The sequence below is a fragment of the Micrasema longulum genome, unplaced genomic scaffold, assembly GCF_059751315.1.
Source record: "Micrasema longulum isolate JH-2025_06_02 unplaced genomic scaffold, ASM5975131v1 h1tg000611l, whole genome shotgun sequence".
Taxonomy (NCBI): domain Eukaryota; kingdom Metazoa; phylum Arthropoda; class Insecta; order Trichoptera; family Brachycentridae; genus Micrasema; species Micrasema longulum.
Window position 1 is genome coordinate 657,591 of NW_028277807.1, and position 21,198 is coordinate 678,788.

Sequence of the window (21,198 nt, forward strand, 5' to 3'; positions counted from 1 at the left end):
TGCATGCTTCCATCCTCAGTTATGTGAACTCTCAAGTGTTTAAAGCTGTCAATTTTCTCGATCCTCAGTCTATTTTTATAGAGGCTGATCAGGACAGGATTTGTTGCATATAATCGGAGTCTTTTTGGTATTAGTATTAAGACCCAAACGAGTAGTGTTTTCCTGCAATTTCCAACAATTTGTCAACAATTTCCTGAAAACCACTAACAGACTTTTCAAGAAGAACCGCATCCTCTGCATACTCCAAGTTGCACAACTTTAGGGGGTAGTTCACTTCTTGGTATTGATTAGCATAAGATAAAATCCATCAATATAATGAATAAGAACGGTGCAAGGGCGCAGCCTTGTCCACTCCAGTGGAGCGCTTTTGTAACAGCAATAAAATCTTGGGAGGAATACCATACGCATCGAGAATTTTCCAAAGAGATGGTCGATGCAGACTATCAAATGCTTTCTCGTAGTCAATGAAGCAACACGCAAGGGGTGAGTTCATTTCATTGGTCTGTCGGAGAATGCATCTTGTATTATGGATATGGTCCGCACATGTCTTACTAGGAATAAAGCCAGTATATAGAGACTTCACTGACAGAATGCATTAAGTCGACAGTCTTATTTTTTAATATAAGTGCAAGATGTTGATTTCAAATTTTATACTTTGCCTAGAATGAAGATTACTCTTTCAAAACTTTAAAAAAAATTGAATAAAAGAAAACTCGGAACTTGTTTTAATGACCTAACGCATTGTCAGTAAAGCCTCAATATAAAATATATATTTGTAAAAATCTCCAATACAATCTTCTGAAGATGAGGGACGGCTTGCAATGATTCTTTTTGCAAAACATGTCTGGAAGTAATCTGTTTATGGACTACATAATGAGCTCTTAAGCATGAGCAAACAATATGATTAAACTTTATCCGCTCTTGCCTTTTTAAGTCACACTTTGACCCTTATTTACCTGCATGCCAGGGTTATTATAATCTGGCTGTTTGTGATTTTTAATTTATTTTTTTCCGAGATCACTCAACAAACAAGTTTTGAAATAATTGTAACATTTTAAGCTTATTTTTGGGTAAAAAATCTAATTTAGAGAAATCTTTAAAGGATGATAGTTAAAAAGAAAGTTTAGCTCATTTAACTACAAAATCAACGCTTGAAACATTAAAATATAAAATTCAGTTCACATTATCAGTCCTTTGAGGTTTTTCCTTTTTACTCCTTTTATCCTACTTAAAAGTGGGACAGTCGATATCTAAACAAAAATGACAACCCATCTGTAGCTTTCACTACAAAACATTGTGTATTTTCCGCTCACTGATCAGCTGTTGGGAGGACTGGATTTGAACTTTTTTGTTGTGACATACATATGGCTTTTGAAATCGTTGTAAAGGAACACTGTTCCTAACCAGATTTCGAACTGTTAAATTTACCCTTAAATGAACCAACTTTAAACAAAATTTTAACAGCAATGTATTTATTACAACCCAGTAAATACAGAATAGAAAAAAACATGTATTTTTAAAACTTTTAGGTTTTTAAATTTGGCAGCTGTGTAATTTTAATTTGTGATGGATTATAATTAAATGAATTTACCATACCCTAAAACTTTCTTTTTTTAGGTACATAATGATTTATTCAATAAACATACCATAAATATAAAAATATTAAATTCAACCTTAAACTAAAATGTTTCTATAACTGAAATAAACATAACATTGAAAATAATCCAACTGCCTTACTTTACAGATTAAAAATAATCAGCCAAATAATGTTTTTTTGGTGTAAAGATTGGCTGTACATATATTTTTTTAATAATATTTTAGTACATGCATTTTTGTACATGGCTGTAAATAATATTTTTTGTTCACACAACTACAAATATCCACATTGTAGTAACAACTTCTTTAACATGCAGATAATTTTATATTTAAATTAATGGTTAGTGTTGTTTACACGAAATGAGTTTTTTTATGATAAGTTAGATATTTAGACTGAAAAACTTGTACTTATAAACAGAAATGAACGCAATATGGAAAATTAGTAGTTTCTTTTGGTACAATAGTAACTAGAACAGCCAACAGTCTATTGAGAAAAAAGGGGCTTTATAGTATGACGTACTCTATTATTAAAACCTTAACTAAAAATCAGCGCATAAATAAAAAACATAGACTGTCCACCATATGTAGAAAGGCACTGTAAGCCAATGGGAATTTAGTTGAGAAGTTACATGAACATATCATCATATCCTGGTGGAGGAAGGTGGTCAGAATCTGGGGGAGGTCGGCGGAGTCCACCCGCGCCAGGAACTTGTGGAGAGAAGGGATCGAACCGCGCTCCGGGAGGAACTGCACCCCTATGAATAGCAACATAAAGAAGATAATCAGATCAGCAAGAATAAGATTTTTATGTTCATGCAAAAGTTGTTCTGCCATTTTTGTAAAAAATAATTTACTATGAAGAACACACCAAAATGTGAATATGCGTTTACAACAAATAAACTAATCAATGAATTTGGGTGACATTTTAACAGCTGCCGTTTGAAAGATCGCAATTTGGAAAAAATAAATCTTTTTTGTGTTTGTGCTGCCATCTAGCGCTAGGTAGCTTCGTTATCAATCCGCCCTCGTATAAGTGGAAAATAATATATTTAAAAAAGGATTTTGTAGCACTATATTTAAAAAATCATATAAAAAAATAAGCAATATATTATATAAATTTACCATTCATTTGGATTTTTAATGTGGCTGAGGTAATTTCAACAATGACTACGAGTCAACAACATAGTGATTCAAACTAATGTGACGAGTGAAGGAAACTGTTTGGTAAGATTGATAACTTATATTCTATAAAACATACTTTTTTTTCTGCTGCCTACCCTAGTTAAAAACTCTGTGCACGCGACTGACTGTATGTATATGATATTTAAGTTAATTACGCCTATAATGCCTATAAATTAAGCCTATAATGAATTTACAAAATATGCATAAAAGTTTAAAATTCAAACAATATGAACACACTTATTTTAGAAATAACAAACCTGAATTGAGGGCGCTGAGAGCCAAAAGAAATTAAGCGACATCTTAACAGTTTACGACAAGGTGGCATCCAAACATTTATGACTTCTTTTTTATATAAAACTAGCTGAATCCGGCCACACTTCGCTGAGGCTTTGTCTGATACTAATTATTAGGGGAGTAAATAAAAATAGTCTAGCAATTATGCATTTACCGAGAAAACACATTGCTTAATTAAATATCTTCATTTGCGTTGCTGTGCCTTTTTCATATTTATGATTTATTAACAATTTTTATTTTTTTTTACAAAATACATATTTTTTTCAAATTTTCAAGGGATGCACCGCATCCACGGTGCGCATGGACGGGACGCACCTGCAACACACTCCTATAACAGCCACTCACACACATATAAAGAAACATAACTTGCTCTTATATTGAATGTGTTTTTGTGGATATCTGTCATTGGTTTTATTATTTATATATTTTGTTTATTATATTTTTGATGTATACAACTGTTACATCCCTAATAATAAAAATATTAAAAAAAAAATTAAAGCAAATAAATAAAACTAAGAGAAAAAAAATCATCAAGAAAATTACGGGGCTAAGGCACTTTTTCCAGTATTTCTACTTAAGACATCAATCTGACTGAAGACAGACTGTCTTGGAAAATTTTTGGGTAATATTTATTAATTTATTTTGATGTTTTTACAATGTAGAAAAGCTCTTTATTTCAGGTCTCGACTAGCTAGGAATTTCCTATGTTTGGGCAGGACCTTTTTTGTTACATATTGAAAAATAAATACTAATAATAACAAAAACAAAATATAAAAGTAAAATGAAATAACGGAACATAATTAAAATTTAAAAAGACAAAATATTATGTCAAAGAAACAATTCCCAGGATATTAAAAGGTTTACTTTTAATCAACATACTAACCACCTTTTTGTATGCATTGCAACTGACTGGTGCCTTTATGTCAGGGTCCGACATGTGAAAAAACTTAGGGCCGAATACTGTAAAAAACGATTGGATTAAGGCGGTTCTACTATGAGGTACCCTAAAGTCCATGCTTATTAAAATCTCCCTGCAGATTAATAAACTATCAATATGCAAAAAAATATCGATTGAGAATACCTCGGTAGGCCTCCAGGTACACCAAGACCAGGATTAGGATGGTTAAAATTATCCCGAAAAGGATCATACAGCATTCCCCTTCCTCCTCCATGCAACGGATTGAGATCGGAGCTTCCAATATTACCAAATCTGAAATGAATTATAAAAACTGTGTGAAAAAATAAAAGTAGCTAAATGGGTTGATGGAGCGGAGCTCTGATAAAAGAAAACACCGATCTGAATATTTTATTGATAATAAATATGAAACAATGCAGAATAAAACTTCTGGTTTCAGACTGCAATATTTTACTGTCCCTGGACTGACACCTGAAGCGTAAGACTGATCACCTTACCTTCTTGTAACAGATGATCGAGATACACGGTATTTAATGTATCAACAATGACTGATCGAAGTATGTCTATACATATTTTGAAGATTCATTTTTTTAAATAATAAAAACATATTTATATATTTAAGTTTTTAGGTCATTTTCCATTAGTTGTAAATTTGGGCTAAAAAATTTTGGCATGTGGGATTTAAACTTTGGACTTTTGATTTTGAATCCACAGCACTAACACGAGACTACAACTCTATTCTATTGATATCATTGTTTTTATTTTACTTCTATACATCATTTCATATAATTTTTAATTATATGTTTTAACAGTTCTCTGAAACAATCTCTACATAATGGCAAAACTAAAACAATCATGCCAACTAAAATATTGTCATTAAAATTTCAAAAATTGGGTTTTATTTATCTTATTTCATATAGTTACCTAGACATACATAAACCATGCTGCAGATGTGTCTGTTTAAAGAGGTTAGTGCCTGTTAAAAGAGGTTAGTGTATGTATTTAAATTCACTTATGTACATAAAAAACATGATAACTGCGATTATCATTTTGAAAGATACCAATTGATGTCATAGAAAAAATTTAAATAAAAAAAACTATATAAACTAACCCTTCATTCAATGGTCTATAGTGGGAACCTCTTGAACCTAGCCCACATGGAACGGCGAGAGGATCTACTTTTGGGGATGTCGGAACAGGAGCTAAAAAAAACATTATTTAATAACATGTAAATGATAAATTCCAAGAAAGATGTAATATTGAAATCCATTACCAAATGTTTTTTTGATTATTTCAACATGAAAAAATTACAATAGACAGACTTATATCATGGGGTAATTACTACAGAAAAGGGAATTCAATTAATTAGGTAACTTCAAAATCTTTGAAATCCAAAATTAGTGAGTTACCCACCAAAAACACTTTTTTATCTTCGTTCATGAATGCTACAAATAAGCAAGTCGTGGTTCATTAAGATCGTAATACCACTGGGTAATAACTACAACTAGGTAACATCAAAATCAGAATCTTTGGTTAGCTAAATTTTTTTCTTTGTATCTTCCTTCATGAATGCTACAAAAAGACAAGTGGTGCATTAAAATTATGGTTCGAATGCACAACTTGTCTACCATTCAAAAAATTCAGATTTTTGAGTAACCTAGTTGTAGTAATTACCCTACGATATAATTATTTGAATGTATCACTTGTCTATTTGTAGTATTCATAGGGGAGGATAAAAAATGTTTTTTGTGGGTAACTCATAAATGCTGATTTTGAAGTTACCTAATTGTAGTCATTTTATTGTATATATTTTTTTAATTCCTTTTACGCACCTAATGGTCCATAGGGTACTCCATTGGTACACCAATCGCAGCGTATATTGATGATTGTTACATGAAGGTAAGATGATCAGTCTTACGCTTCAGGTAGCAGTCTGGGGACTATGAAATATTCTGAAGTGGAAACACCCTTTAAATAAATATTTCATGTCAACCATGTCGCGAATCGAACCCGAGACCTTTTACATGGTAGGCAAACGCGCTGACCACGAGGCCGACAAATTATTACCCTGTGTATTGTCTATTGAATTCCCTTTTCAATTGTTAAAATGGTGAATCATTTATAGACAAAAAGAAACGCAGTGTATCTAAATAAAAAACCTTAACATGTTTTAAGTGTAAGAAGAAAAAATTGATTCAAAAGAGACCTGTTTGTGTTTCCGCAGATTTGGAAATTTTGTTTGTTTCTGGTTCAATTAAGTCCACGTTTATTCTGCGAATCACTTCGTTGTAATCGGGAATCATAGAACTCAAAGGTCCAGATAAAGAAGCTACTGTGTTTTCAATATTCATAGCCACATTGGATACACTTAAGTCTGAGGCTTTCTGAAAAGAATAAGAAAAGCTAGAATTGAAAATATTATACGTATTTTTAGGCATATTATATTATGATAATGATAAAATTTATAAATAAACTTATCAATGAAACTTCTTGGTTTAGTTTTACTTTTTATTATTTTGACCAACGAGCGCTTTCGCCTAAGTAGGCATCTTCAAGACTGGTGATTTGTTTACAACGTTTACAGCTTTTATACTATTCTTAACATATTTTGGAGATAAGATAGAACAATATTTTAACAGGGGACAGAAAACATAAATATTTACAACTAGTTTGCTATACAATTCATTTTTGGGAGTTTTTGGACCGAAAGGGATTAAGTTTTATTATTTAAAATGTGGGAAGAGAACACATGGCGGAATACAACAGTGTGGGTAATCTACATTTTAACAGATAAAGTTGGAAAATACTTTGGTTTTTTGACAGGGAAGTTTACATACCTATAAATGAAACATTTTAAGATTCATACTTAGTTAATACAGATAATTTCATTACATAATTTTAGTAGTAAATAATTAAATCAAACGGAGCTATATCTCTTCCCACATATCTCTTCCCACATTTTAAATAATAAAACTTAATCCCTTTCGGTCCAAAAACTCCCAAAAATGAATTGTATAGCAAACTAGTTGTAAATATTTATGTTTTCTGTCCCCTGTTAAAATATTGTTCTATCTTATCTCCAAAATATGTTAAGAATAGTATAAAAGCTGTAAACGTTGTAAACAAATCACCAGTCTTGAAGATGCCTACTTAGGCGAAAGCGCTCGTTGGTCAAAATAATAAAAAGTAAAACTAAACCAAGAAGTTTCATTGATAAGTTTATTTATAAATTTTATCATTATCATTAACTATGGAGTTTTATCAAGAAATATCAACAAAAAACATCAATATTATATTATATTATATCAGTAAGTACATGAATATAAAAATTAGAAACATTGATAAAAATATTATAAAATAAAACTATATTATGGGTTATTTACACAGATATATTAAATACCTAGATTTGTAGAGTGGGCGTGGTCTCGTGTCAAACATTAGTCAAAATTTGGCTTTTACGAAATTTGATCAAGCCCGGCACAATAATCGCTTCAAACTTGTAAGCGTGTGCAGAGCTCCTGTAAATTTTTAAAATGCCAAGTTGTACTGTGAAACCGTGCACAAATTCAACTCAAAATTCAGCATCTCATTGCATCGGTTAGTGCACATAACGCTGTGATATATAGGTATACTTTATTAAATAAATCAAAAATGACAAGCAGAGGCCGCCATTGAAACTGACATCAGCATGCGATTGTTTAAAAAAAATAGTGATGTGAACATCAAAATTTTATTTTAAAATATATCGATTAATCGATAGTTTTTTATTTCCAACTTAATTTGCAATTTTGTTTTTAGCTTGTGTTTTTGGAATATTGATTGATATAAATAAATGGTAAAAATGACTTTCTAAACTTACTGCAGATAAAATTTTATTTTTATGAACATTATTATTTCGCATTTTAAAAATCTGTTTTTTGAAAAAACTTCTTCAACAAAACCGGTGTCGGTATTTTTAGATGTATGTCACATGCTAAAACTGATAAGAAATTAATTACAGACTAATGCATTTTTTAGGGATTGCGAGGGTAGGTCAATTAAGTAGACGCATTTAGAAAATCTGAATACTCCAGGAAAACAAACATCTTCACTTAGCTAACAAATTTTAGCGGGGCCATATTTAAAAAAAAAAAAAAAAAAGTTAAATTGGCATCACAATTATTTAGAAAGAATGTTGCTGACGCAATAAATTTTTGTTCGAAAGAATTACTTTTACCTGATTTTCAGAATTCAGATGGTACCGTTGTTTTTAAAGAACTTGAATAATTTTTTTGACTTGCATAATTCTAGAAATATTAACCATTTTTAATAACCCCTTTGTGCAAGAAACAAAGAAAATATTTTTTAATTTATTGAAAACACACAAAACAACATGAATTCACTTGAACTTATAGATAAAACAAAAGTAGTTCATTGCAGGAGAAAAATAGGGTTTTATTGGTCTTTTAGTTTGCATGGAGTGTAAAAAAACTTTATGCTACGCTCGTAACAAACGAAAAAAAAATGCTCCATATTCCGTTCTACAAGATGAGCCTAGATCATTTTTTAGAAACATTGTTTGGTAATACTCGTGCACATTTTGGGTGTAATGACGACCCAACTGCAAGACAATTAAAATCAATATATGATATGAAAACTTCTGGTCAAAACTGAACTAAGGAATTTTGGTACTGGTACTGGCACTGGCACTGCTTTAAAAGAAATCTCTATTTTAAATTGTTTCTCAGCTGTTCAAAAAAATCAACATAAAAATACAGAATTTTAAATTGACACAGACATGCAATCACTAGTTGATCTAGCGCTATTGATGATGAGCTAGAAATACTAGTAGGTGATCTATCAGAATATAATAACCAATCAGTAACATACATAGCTAGATTTGTAGTTCAATATTTAATAAAACGGTTGAAATGTGATACATGCGTAGGTGCATTAATTGCCAATAAAATCGACACTAACCACAAATTTATACAATTGAAGGATAAGAAAGGGCTCTTGTACCCTTCTAGGGATGTGATAAATATTTGTACAAAAAATGAGGTTATAATAAAGCACGCCCCCTTAGACAAAGATAAATTAAAAGTCAGGCAATAACTTTTTTTTGAAATTGTAACCAAAGAACTAAGCAATATTATAGGCACCAAAATATTTTATAGAATTCGTTTTCACGAATACGAGCAGCTCCTAATGAATAGCCACATAGTTGAGCTCACTAACGCCGTAATGGAAAAATATATGGATACTATTTAACAAAAACTGCAATGCCAGTTTAATCAAAGCGGCAGGTGTTGAAGAAATATCTTCATTTTACTGGCCAGTAGTTTTCCTACTCAAACCTTTTAAGTTTTTAAAAACGGCCGTTCTTCCTCTATATACTGGAAACCATTTTAAAGACCGTGCGTCTTTTTATCAGTTTTACTTCCACAAAAAAGCAATGTTTTTTCTCATTAAACGATTTACTCTTTAAAATGTTCATGTATCGCGGTTTTAATTCAATTTAACTTGACTCCTCTGCAAAGATTGGCGGTCATCATGGCTATCTCCACCCTTATTAACTGCCACCCTAAATAATGAAGTGGTACTCTTTTCGTATCATCCTGATTATTTCGATTTATATATATATATATATATATATTTGGATAATTTATATAGCACCGTTTTTGTGAAAATCACCTCAAGGGCGATTTCTGACATGTTCATCTTCAAGTATTTGTTGGATTTGGTCATGCCGTATCTTTCTCGGTCTTCCTCGATTTCTGCATCCGTCAACATTTGTATGATATTTTTTTAGCTATTCAATCAATGTGTATTCGCTCTACATGTTCAAATATACGCAAAACTCTTTTCTTGATTGTCAATAATCAGCTTTGCGTTAAGTATGGATCTCGACATTTGTGATCATTCATAGTTTTGCTACACATTTGCCTGAGAAATCGCATTTCGACAGCATTTAGCCTGCTTTTATCCTTGCTTTTTAAATTCCATACTTTACTCCTATACATCAAAAACCTACCTAAAGTTATCTAGTAAGTAAAAAATAATAAAATGTAGATATTAATTTATATTTATATGTTTAAAATTGCATTCAGTTTGCTTAAATACATTGATTTCTTTCCTGATGCAGTATCTGTATTTTGCAATTATTGTGTTTTTTTTAAAAATATTCTTTTTTGTTTTTAATAAATATGTTTTATGATAAAATAGTATATATATGTTTCTTTTCCCTCTAAATAATATAATAAACGTAATTTAAAATACTTCTGATTACAAAGCACTCGAAAACTACATACAAAATAAAATATTACTAATTAAATGGTCATTAATCAGAATTTTACAAATAGAAATATCGATTGTTTCGGGACTGCTGTCCCTATTAGAAAAGGTTATCAATATAATAACCGCAAGTATAAACGAGATAGAAGACTGACTATTCTTATTGGTTATTTACGTTCCAAATCCAAAAGGTCTTTAGTAAACTGGCCACATTGGTTCTCTTGGTAAAACTTACTTGAGTGTATTATCTATTCAATGGTTATTAAGATATAAGATAATAAACAAAACATTAAACAATTGATAACTAAACATGAAAAGCACAACCCGAAAAGTTTATGATTTCATTTTACACAGGTATTTAAAAATTGAAAAAAAAAGAGTTACATAAGATATAAGAATAAAAAACCAGTTATAAATATATTTTACTTGTTCCAAATTGTGTCCTTCATCAATAATTCTCTAATTTACAAAAGACATTCTCTATTGGTAAAGAAATAGGATTTAAAAAGGTTTAACAACTTGTGCGACAACTAACAACTGACAATCTGTACTAAAAATGTAAAACCGCGTATATATATGTACAGCCATAGATCTTTTTAACGAAAAAAAATACTGTTTTAAAAAAATATATCAAAAAAATATATCAAAATATATCAAACGTCATAAGAGCAAAATTTTAGTTACTATTTTTTTATCGTTTTATTTATTAGTGTTCATTATTTTATTATTAATTATATATATGTACGCGAAAGTATGTGCAGTATGGCGGCCTCCGTGGTGTAGTGGTCAAGACGCTTAACTCACGCTCGGAAGGTTCCGGGTTCGATTCCCGGTGAGAACACAAAAATCAAAATGAATTTTTCTCAAGCCTGGGTGTTCTGTGATGTAATTCACCACTGTAATTGGGCCTACTGGCCTGTAGTGGTGCAAAAAAAAAAATAAATGAAAAAAAATTAGTGTATGCATATATGTTCATGTGTGTATGTATGTGTATATATTTATGCATGTTCATGTATGTGTATGTATGTATGTTTATATATATGTATGCATGTATATACAGTGTCCCAGAAATTAAACCGAATTGGCACGAAATTGGGTTTCATTGAAAAACATTTTTTTTTCCTCAATCAAAACTTTTTCTAGCAAGTTTAATACTATTTTAGAATTTAAACTAAATGCGCCATCTTTTAAAGTCACTAGCCAAAATAGCATAGTACTTTTTTTTTCAGTACAGTCGGTTAAAGTTGGGTGATGTAATTATTCTAATTCAATGTTGGGCAAAAACTTAACATTTTATTAAAAACTGAGGCAGTAACGTTTTAATTTTAAACTGAAATTTACAGAAGGGTTATTCATGATTACAGGGTTACAAATGATGAAATCAGGCGAGAGTGTAAATCTGAGTCAAGTATAATTGATAAGATTAAGAAAGGGTCTCTGAGATGGTTTGGTCATGTAGAACGAATAGACAGCGAAAGAATGGCAAAACAAGTATATATGGCGAAAACGAACGGCAACGTGAGACGAGGACGACCAAGGAAGACGTGGCATGATCAGATAAATCAAAATCTTAAGTCTGGTCATGTCAAAAGCAGACAGAACCGAAGGGCATGTATGACAAGATGCAGTGGCGTGCATTCCATAAAGGCATATAAGCAGTGCCTATCCTACTAGAATTTCATTAAAATAATAGCAAAAAATAATATAAAAAATATTAGTAACTATTTTTAAAATTTGAAAAACGCGCCAGAGATAATTCGGTTAAGTAATATATTGTACTGATTAGCGCGCCGCTATCGGCCTGGGTCGGGAGAAGCACGAACTACAAATGCCTTTGTCTTCCATATGGACATAACGCGATGCGGAAACGATATGTGTATGTGTGGGTTTTATTTCAATTGTAATTACGCGTGTATGTGTAAGCTAGTAGGCAGTGCTTTTTGAACGTTGGTAGGTACATTGTTTTAGAAAGAACAAACGAATACATTACTGACATCTAGCATTTTTTTCGATTATTATTTAGTAAAAGACAGTCATGTCGAATAAAAAACCTCAAATTGGTTTCTGTTATAAAATTATACAATCGAGAGTATTTTTGTTTCGCGTTCATTTAAAAAAATAAATAAAAAAGGAAATTTTTTGGAACTTATTGATTTGCTAGCTAAATATGTCGATATCTTGGAAAATCACTTGCAATTATCTAGTAGTGCATTTACGAGAATATCAAACAGAGCCCAAAATGATTTAATTTCGACTGTAGCAACCGTAATAAATGAAAATATAAAAATTTTCAAAAGAAGAATTTCGTGGCAATATATTATATAAATTATATTAAAAATAAGAAATATATTATAATAATTAAGCATTTATTTTGATATTTGATGTAGCTTAGGTAATTTCAATATTAACTACCTACAGCATAGTGATTCAAACTAATGTGACTAGTGAAGGAAACTGTTTGGTAAGATTGATTAGGTACTTATACTTTATAAAACGTACTTTTTTTTTCTGCCTACCCTAATTGAAAACTCTGTGCACGCGACTGACAAGATGTATGAATGTGGAAAAAGCTAGGAATGTATGCCAGGATAGACATGTGTGGCGGTCCATTCTCTCTGCCTACCCCTACGGTGAAATGGCGTGATGGTAGTAGTAGTAACATTACAGAAAAAAAAATATAAGAAAAGTTAATATATGAAGTCACAGGAATTGAAAGATGTCAGTTTTTCCGAATTATTTTTTGATACTTATAATTTAAAAAGTACTTAACGAAAAAAAAAAAAAAAAAAAATTCTGATAACTGTCACGACTTGGTCTATCACCCGTTTCCGGGTTGACGTTGATTTCTAACAAAAAAAATAAGCATTTAAGTTGGCAGTTGTTACAAATACACTATTTTTATTTATTAGAATTTGTTTGTTTTTTTTACAATATACATAAGAGGTAAAACAGAGTATTAAAAAAATAAAGGATAGTTACATAGCAATGAAACAAACATTAATGAAATATGTACATATTAACAGTAAAAATGGTAAACAAAAATCCCACAAAGGCATGGCCTGTTTGTGGGTATACAAGAAATGTTTATGAATTTTTGCTCCTTTGGAATATCTCCTCATTTCCATGTGAGGAGTTTCTAGCAAAAGGCTGCCCTCTAATTTGTCTAGGTCGGCTGTAAACTTGGATAAACGAAGGATGTGTTCAGTGTTTGAAAGATTTATCCAATTGTTGTAGGGTAAATATTCCAACTCCTTTTCTTGAATTTGGTCATTGTTCAAAAGTTACCTACTATTAAAATGAATATGATATCTAATATTTAAGGAGTGCTATATATTACTTACCAGCAAGTTAAATATAAAATTTCCATCCGACTTCAAAGCGTGAAATATGTACAATTGGTTCGACCAAATATACCTTAATCCATAATTTGCTGTCTTATTCCAACCATCGGGCAATATTTCGCTCCCAATTTCACCATCTTGAATTGATTTCTAAAATTTACATGTGTTTATAAATATGAGATGATAAAACAGGCGCATATTAAAAGATATGAAATTATTATGAAAATAAATAATGCATAAGTAATCGGAATGTTGTGCAAAGATACCTCAAACTGAAATGCTGATCTTTATAGATCTTAATAAATAGAAATTCCAAGACACACTGATTAATTCAAAATTATTGATAAACAGAAAAATACCAACCTCATCACCTACACCTAAGCAGGCAAATCCATTTTTGACAATATTCCAATGAACAAAAGCCACTAAAATGTCTTCTTTGCCGGTTATATCGTTTTGAATTGTTTTCAGAACTAAATCCCAACCAAATGTATTTGACTTGGCCATCATCTCTAAAACAATAAAAATATTTGTTATCAATGATTTATTTTTTAAGTAATAAGACATTACATGCAATTAAACCATTTAAATGCTTATTAAAAATATAAATCATAAGCGAAGATGACTTTCAAAAACATACCGGACACACACCAAATAAGATAGATGTACAAAACTCGTCCTTGTCAAACGTCAAACTACGTTCCACAGACTACAGAAAACACAAAACAATCACCAGAGATTTGTCCACAGCTATGTTTGACGGTAGGTACTACACTAAAAAACATATTTATATTCAAATGTGAGTAATATATATTTTTATACTTTTAAGAAATGGAAATGTTCTAGGTAACAAATAAAAAAAGTTGAATTTTCTTTGAATACATTTTTAATGAAGATTTTAAAGATTATTTCCAAGTTTTTTTCCAATTTCGAATGCAACAATCAAATCTACAAAATTTGCGACCTCAATAAAAAAAACAAAAAAGTTTATGTTTGTTTTTAAGTAATGCAATACACATTAACAACTCCGAGTGAATTTGAAAATACTCATGGCGAAAATAAGCATGGAATATATTTTAGGACCTCATAGCATTTCTAAATTTATTATTTGTTATGATAATAATTATTTTCGTTTAATTCTGATAGAAAAGATAAATAACATGATTGAATAATTAAAATGTAACATTTGTTTTAAAAAAGAAACCAAAATGAAGGTAGCGTTTTTTAAACTCGTCTCTCAGCCAATTATATTTTAATTGGATTCGAAGTTTACTGGGTTTTTATTATTTTTTGCATTTATTAATAGACTCCCAAATTAAATATATATATGACCATTTCTATTTATATATATATATATATATATATTAATTTATTTATGCATATTTTTCTCTTATAAACTATAATTAATAATCAAAATAATGTGACCTTACTGGGATTACTCGTGCCGAGGACACTTGACAATATACTTATTTAAAATGTTTTTACATTTGAGAATAAACAAAGAAGACTAACTTAATAAACAGACATAACCAATAAAATATTTAGAAAGTTTAAAACACTACGTATTTATTTACATCTATATTATTTATATTACAAAACGCACAATGAAAATAACAAAAACCTAACATAAGCTATACACTTGTGGAGCAATTGACTCAATATTGGTTTGGGCGAATGAGACAATCCATTTTACTTCTACCTAGCTCCACTATTCATTTTTTTATAGCCTTTTTAAACATTTTCTCGTTACTAATTGTTTTAATAGATAGTGGAAGTAGGTTATAGATTTTAATTGAATAATACTAAAAATCATTTTGTCTTTTCGGACAAAATTGTGTGTGGTATTAGTTTGTATTCGTTTAAGTTGCCTTTGTGTAAAGGATCTAGTGATTATATTATTTGTATTTGACGTATTGTAGAGGTTATGTTTTTCATTTGAGTGAGAGTAGTTTTTGAATCTGTAAGTGAGTATTGTTTTGGTGTCATAAGTTGTGATTTGTGGAATATTTTTTCAGTAGGTGTCTGAATCGGGACTCAGCATTATTTTAATCATGGATTTGTGTGCAACAAATGTACTATTTAAAACTGTATCACTCGCACCACCCCAACCGATAATACCGTACTCCAAAATTGATTGACACAATGCAAAATAAATCTTCAGAAGTCTCTGTACGTTAACTATATTTCGAATTGTTTTGAATGTATACGTTAGTCTTTTAAGTTTATTAGTAATATTTTCAATTTGCAGTTTCCACTTCAAATTTATATTAATAATAACTCCTAAGTATTTGACATTGTCTGTCCTATCCAAAATTGGGCAATTACAATGAGCACTTTGAAGACAATTATTATTTTGTAGTTTGATGTTAAGATAAGCATTTTGTGAATAGTTTCTAGAACTGGTTTGAAATGGAATGAAGTTAGTTTTAGATTTATTAAGAGTTAAGTAATTAGTATCTAGCCATGCCTTTACTATATTCAGATATTTTTCAGCTTTTTCAAATGTTCCCTTCGAATAATAGAACGGTATCATCATCAAAACTTATAACAGATCCATCGATATTTAAATGGCACAGATCATTCATGTAGATTAAGAATAAGATTGGTTCTAGAATACTACCTTGAGGTACTCTGTAGGTAATATTGGTTTGGTCACTTATTTCATTATTTATTTTGACAACTTGTGTTCTGTCGTGCATATAACTTTGAAATAATTTTAGTTCTTCATTGTCAATGCTTATTCCTCTAAGTTTTTGGAAAAGTGTATCATGATTTATAAAATCAAGTGCTTTAGATAGATCGAGAAAGATACCAATATATTTATCACCTCTATCTAAACGATTAGTTAATAAACTGGATGATTTTTGCTATTGCATCTGTTGTTCTTTTCTTTTCTCTTACACCGAATTGATTTTCTGACAAAATGTTATTATTTTCTAGATTTGTAGATAATTGAAGTTTGATAACATTTTCAATAATTTTTGAAAATGTATTTAATATAGTAAATTAGAAATAATTAACTATAGACCCATAACTATGGGTCTATAGTTAATTATAACTAATTTATTACCGACCTTATATACGGGTATTACTGATCCTAATTTTAAACTTTTTGGAAAGGTGCTTTATTTATTTACACTTTTTATCAAAATATAATTCCATGTTCACTTTGCCCAGCTAGCAAGGGTACATACCCCGTTCCGTTGCTTTCTTTTATGTTTTTATTAATAAGGAAACAAGGTGGCTTCAATATATCATTGCGGATGGTTTTAACAGTTTACAATGTAATTTCGTTAGTGCTTGAAGAGCTGCTAGCCTTCATAGAATTAATAATGATTTTGATTTCGTTTTCCGTCGTGGAATCGTATTATCAAAATTTTGTAATTATTCCGCCGATGACTGACAAAGTCCGTCGGTGAGTTCTGCTGATTTGTGAGTTGGCTTCCCGGAAACCTATCAAAACACTTTATCATTGGTTAGTTTAAAAAAAATTCTGATAGATTTCAAAGTAGTTCATTTTTATCAATTTCTTCATACATTTTCAAGCTTCGCCATACAATTAAATAATGCTCTAATGTTTACCTACTGCGTGTAAGGAAACTTTTTTTTCCATCCGATTTCTCCTTTCACTTAACATCCTTATTATTCTTGATGGACTTCAATTGTAAAGTAAATAAACTTATATTCAAATAAATTTATTTTTAATTTATAACTTATATTGTTAAAACACTCGTAATAAAGGATTTGTAAATATTATTACATAAAATATAATGTTAAAATGTTTTAACAAGTAAGTATAATCTGTTCCGCCCTAAGACCCATATTAAATTTTGTCTCGTTTTCATTAAAAATTTTAGTCAATAAACATTAAGATAAGAAAAAAAACATTTAAACATATTAATTAAGCCATTCCATCGAAACATGGCAATTTAAAAATATTTTTCCTCATCTGACCATTTTCATGGCACCCTCTAGGACCTCAAGTACTCCTTTAGCTTTTTAAGTATGTTTAGTTAATCAGGCCTCGTTTAAAAAAAATACCGCAAAACTATATTTACTTTTGGACTACTAACCCCAGTTTAAGGTATGGTCCTACAAACCCCATTATTGTTATAAAAATAAGAAAAATATCCCGCATTATAAACTAAATATTTGATATGGTAACACTAACATTTTCTGTGAAAAAGCAATATGGCGGCTAGTGTCATTTCGCAGTTCTCGGAGTGTTAAGGCGGAATAATGTATTTCGTTATTTTTGATATTGGGTGAAAGTGTTGTAAATCTGTGTGATAATTTGTGTGTTTTAACAAGTGTTGATTATATTTTTAATTAAGTGAAAACAAAATGTCTACTGATAAAATTAAAGTTGCTGTTCGAGTTCGACCCTTCAACAGGCGAGGTAGGCTGTTATCAATAATAAATAAATACAGGGTTGACGGGAATTTTTATTCTCTAATTGTGCAAAATGGTTTAATTTGCCAGGTTATATTTTAATATCTGAATTTATAATTATTTTTTTATTTTTTTTATTGACTCTAAATAAGTTAACTTATTCTACTGTTCACAATAATTGTTGTGCTGTAAACCTTGAATTTGATAATTAAAGGTGTGACGTGTACCTGCTATCGGTAAGTGAGCTTGTTGAAAAAATAATAGATTTTACTGTATGAATATTTGAACGATTGATCATCAATTTTCGGTTCATGCCCGAATTTAATCTGGTGACCGCGCACATAGATACAGACGACGAACGATCTCTGTTAAATAAAAACATTATTGTTTGCAAGGTAACGTACAAAGAAAAAACGCTGTTATTGTTATGATTCATTACTTTATACAAAAATGCGTAATACCTTACCTTACGTGAAGGCAATTATGTTTATTCCCGATAGTTTCGTGTTGTATTCATTCACCTATAATAGATGTAGAATGCATACTATAACACTTGACAAAGATAAAGCACGATAAAATAATTTCATTTTTAAATTGATTTACTTTATTTGTTGTACGTTGTGATTTTTTAAAATATGAAGATACGCTTATTTTGTCAAATCAAGATATTTTTGTGAAATCCTTATTACTGTTGAATTATTTTACAAGGGATTTTGCTCCAGCCAATCGACAACTTTTCCGATTATGTAGCATAAAATTTGAACAAAGGTAAATAATATTTTTCATAGTACTAAACTTATGATAATATATTTTTATAAGATAAACCATACTTACTGGTATTTTCTTTATATGATTATTGCATAAGCGTGTATGGTTTACTATGATATAACGGAACATAATTTTATTGAAACTTCACATCGTCAATCTAACTATTTCCAAGATCTAAATATTTTTTTCCTGCAGTCTGCAGATCAACCCCATGTGCTCATTTACTACGTAGTAACATAATAATAATAATATATGTATAAACTTTTTTTTTAATTATCGGATTTAGCGTAAAAATGGGACACCGGGAATATTATACTACCTAAGTATGGTCCCATATTCTTCTTATCAAAATACAGGACACAGCCAATAATAATATTGCGAGAGCTAAAATACAGGGCACTCGGCTACGCTACCTCACCTGCAATCTGTACGCAGATTATGTTCCAAGTTAATCTGCAATCTAGAGAAGAAATATAATATGCCAAAATAAAGCACCCGGAAATATTACAAGTACCTACCATTACCCGTTCCCCGTCTATCGTTATTACCGCTCCTCGTAAATTAAATTATTATTCCATCTACCGCTTCGCACTTCGCATATTACATTAATAAAAACAAAAGTTGTTTGCATTATCTGGCTTTAAAATGAAGGAATGTATTATCAATGTTTATTTACGTGTTTAGTGTTGATTTACTAATAAAAACGCCAGTGTACATATATTTATTATAATGCTGGCGTTACTTGCTTTATGAACGATATTGTTTTAGTGGAATAAAAATTGGCCGTAAATAACCCCCTTGACCTATCCGACTTGTATAACGCAAAAAGGGTGACTTCTTACTCGCATAGAAATTATTCATGTTGTTTATTAGGTACATATTATAAGTATTTTTTTAAACATGTAAATAAAAGTATAAAATTTAAAGGTACACACATATAACTTGTAGTCTATAAAAACAATTAAAAAAAATAAGACAACTAAATCACCAATGTACATTACGATACATAGTTAGAGAATAGTCTAAAACTGATACTCCCAGCGTGGAAACTACCCACCTCTCTTGGTAGGCTGTTCAATGGACCAAAACTAAATAAGCAAAGACATTATAAATCCTTTGGCCAGGATTAGGGATAATTTTAAGTTTAAAAAATAACATATTGCAATAGGGATGCAGAACATTTTAGGGAAGAGAATGTGGAAGTCTAGGCATTTACACGGCTAATGACCTGTCAATGGTTGGCTTAAGTGGCCGCTTTGCACATTCTGTAGCATTCACCATTCTGCATATTTTTGAACATCCATATTTCTTTCATCCTTTCTTATGTGGTGTTCGTTAAAGAGCTGAAACCATTATTAATGCGGGTGAGTTTTATCTGACTGAATTATTTCACTACGTAAATACTAGGCAACGCCTAAAAATAATTTTCAATTTTTACACTTCTTCCTGGACCAGTTGGTTTAATCACCAATGCTTTGAGGCTGTCCGAGTTCCAACTTCGACATTGACAACCTTAGGCAACATCAGTTGCAATGAGGTGGTTCAGTGCTACGGGAAATTGGATATAAAAAATGTTTCTTACTCGCGGTAAAAATTAGAGCATTAAATTTTACGGCGAAGTTTCTTGAAAATGTATAAAAAAGTTATTAAAATGATTTTAATAAAAACGAACCATTTTGAACGACGTTTCTAGTTCTTCCGATTCAATGATGATTGTGTTGTGATAGATTTCCGGTGTACGGGAAGTACACTCACCAATAAAATAAAAGACTTAATTATTGGCTGCCATAGGGTTCCAAAAATGAACCCTCAATCGCAGAAACCGCGCAATATAATTATTTCACCATCCAGTCCTCAAAAAAGAGACGAAAATCTTATATGCAGTTAGAAAATTCAGTAAAATATCGCCCCTGGACAAGCTTAACACTTACCACCAGGGCCCCAATTACAATGGGAAGTTTCCTGTCTACGTCGCAGGGCATTTTACCTCAGCAAACAAAGATCTACACGCCGCAGTACGACGTACAGTAAAATACAACGATTTCAAGTTTGTTTGGATTAGGGACGGAAAGGTGTATTCGTATGTGAGAAAAATCAAAAATTACCCCGCAATTGTTATTCGATCTTAAAATCGTATAGATAAGCATATTTGTGTCAAAACTTAATATATTTTTTTTCATTATTTTTTGTTCCATCCTTTATTCTAAGCAAGTTCTAAATGAACCTAAATCACCTTAACTTTAGAAAAATTTTGAGTATTTTTAATCAATACCTAAGGAGGTATTCGCACAGAATTGGAAAAAATATCACTAGAAATTCTTAACTAGGATATTGATATACCCGTTTCACAGAAACATGGTTAAACTCATCATATAATAGTGAAGAATTTATAGGTAACCGCTACATTGTCTTTAGACGTGACCATGAGTCTCCCTC

General features: G+C 30.5%; 2 protein-coding genes across 3 annotated transcripts in view; one reads left to right on the top strand and one right to left on the bottom strand.

The window, feature by feature from the left end:
* Positions 1-1,586: 1,586 nt before the first annotated feature.
* On the bottom strand, positions 1,587-14,329 carry LOC148280145 (proteasome inhibitor PI31 subunit-like). Its single transcript, XM_088228868.1, has 7 exons — positions 14,243-14,329; positions 13,966-14,114; positions 13,603-13,752; positions 6,195-6,372; positions 5,100-5,190; positions 4,154-4,282; positions 1,587-2,351 (listed from the first exon to the last, which is right to left on the bottom strand). The coding sequence occupies exons 2-7, from the start codon at positions 14,110-14,112 to the stop codon at positions 2,222-2,224; spliced, it is 825 nt and encodes a 274-aa protein (XP_088084994.1). The 5' UTR covers positions 14,113-14,114; positions 14,243-14,329; the 3' UTR covers positions 1,587-2,221.
* Positions 14,330-17,764: 3,435 nt separating this feature from the next.
* Khc-73 (Kinesin heavy chain 73) overlaps positions 17,765-21,198 on the top strand; it is a 187,638-nt gene continuing 184,204 nt past the window's right edge. For both annotated transcript variants that reach the window (XM_088228830.1, XM_088228831.1), the window contains exon 1: positions 17,765-18,001. In XM_088228830.1, coding sequence (XP_088084956.1) covers positions 17,947-18,001 — 55 coding nt within the window. In that variant the 5' untranslated portion in view covers positions 17,765-17,946. The remainder of the gene's footprint in view (positions 18,002-21,198) is intronic.

Bases quoted from the DNA above. Each gene is read 5' to 3' on its own strand.
- LOC148280145 (XM_088228868.1), bottom strand. From the start codon at position 14,112: ATGATGGCCAAGTCAAATACATTTGGTTGGGATTTAGTTCTGAAAACA. The intron at 13,753-13,965 runs GTTGGTATTTTT...TGTAAATTTTAG, and splicing joins GCTTAGGTGTAGGTGATGAG to AAATCAATTCAAGATGGTGA. The intron at 2,352-4,153 runs GTATTCTCAATC...TGCTATTCATAG, and splicing joins GTACCTGGAGGCCTACCGAG to GGGTGCAGTTCCTCCCGGAG.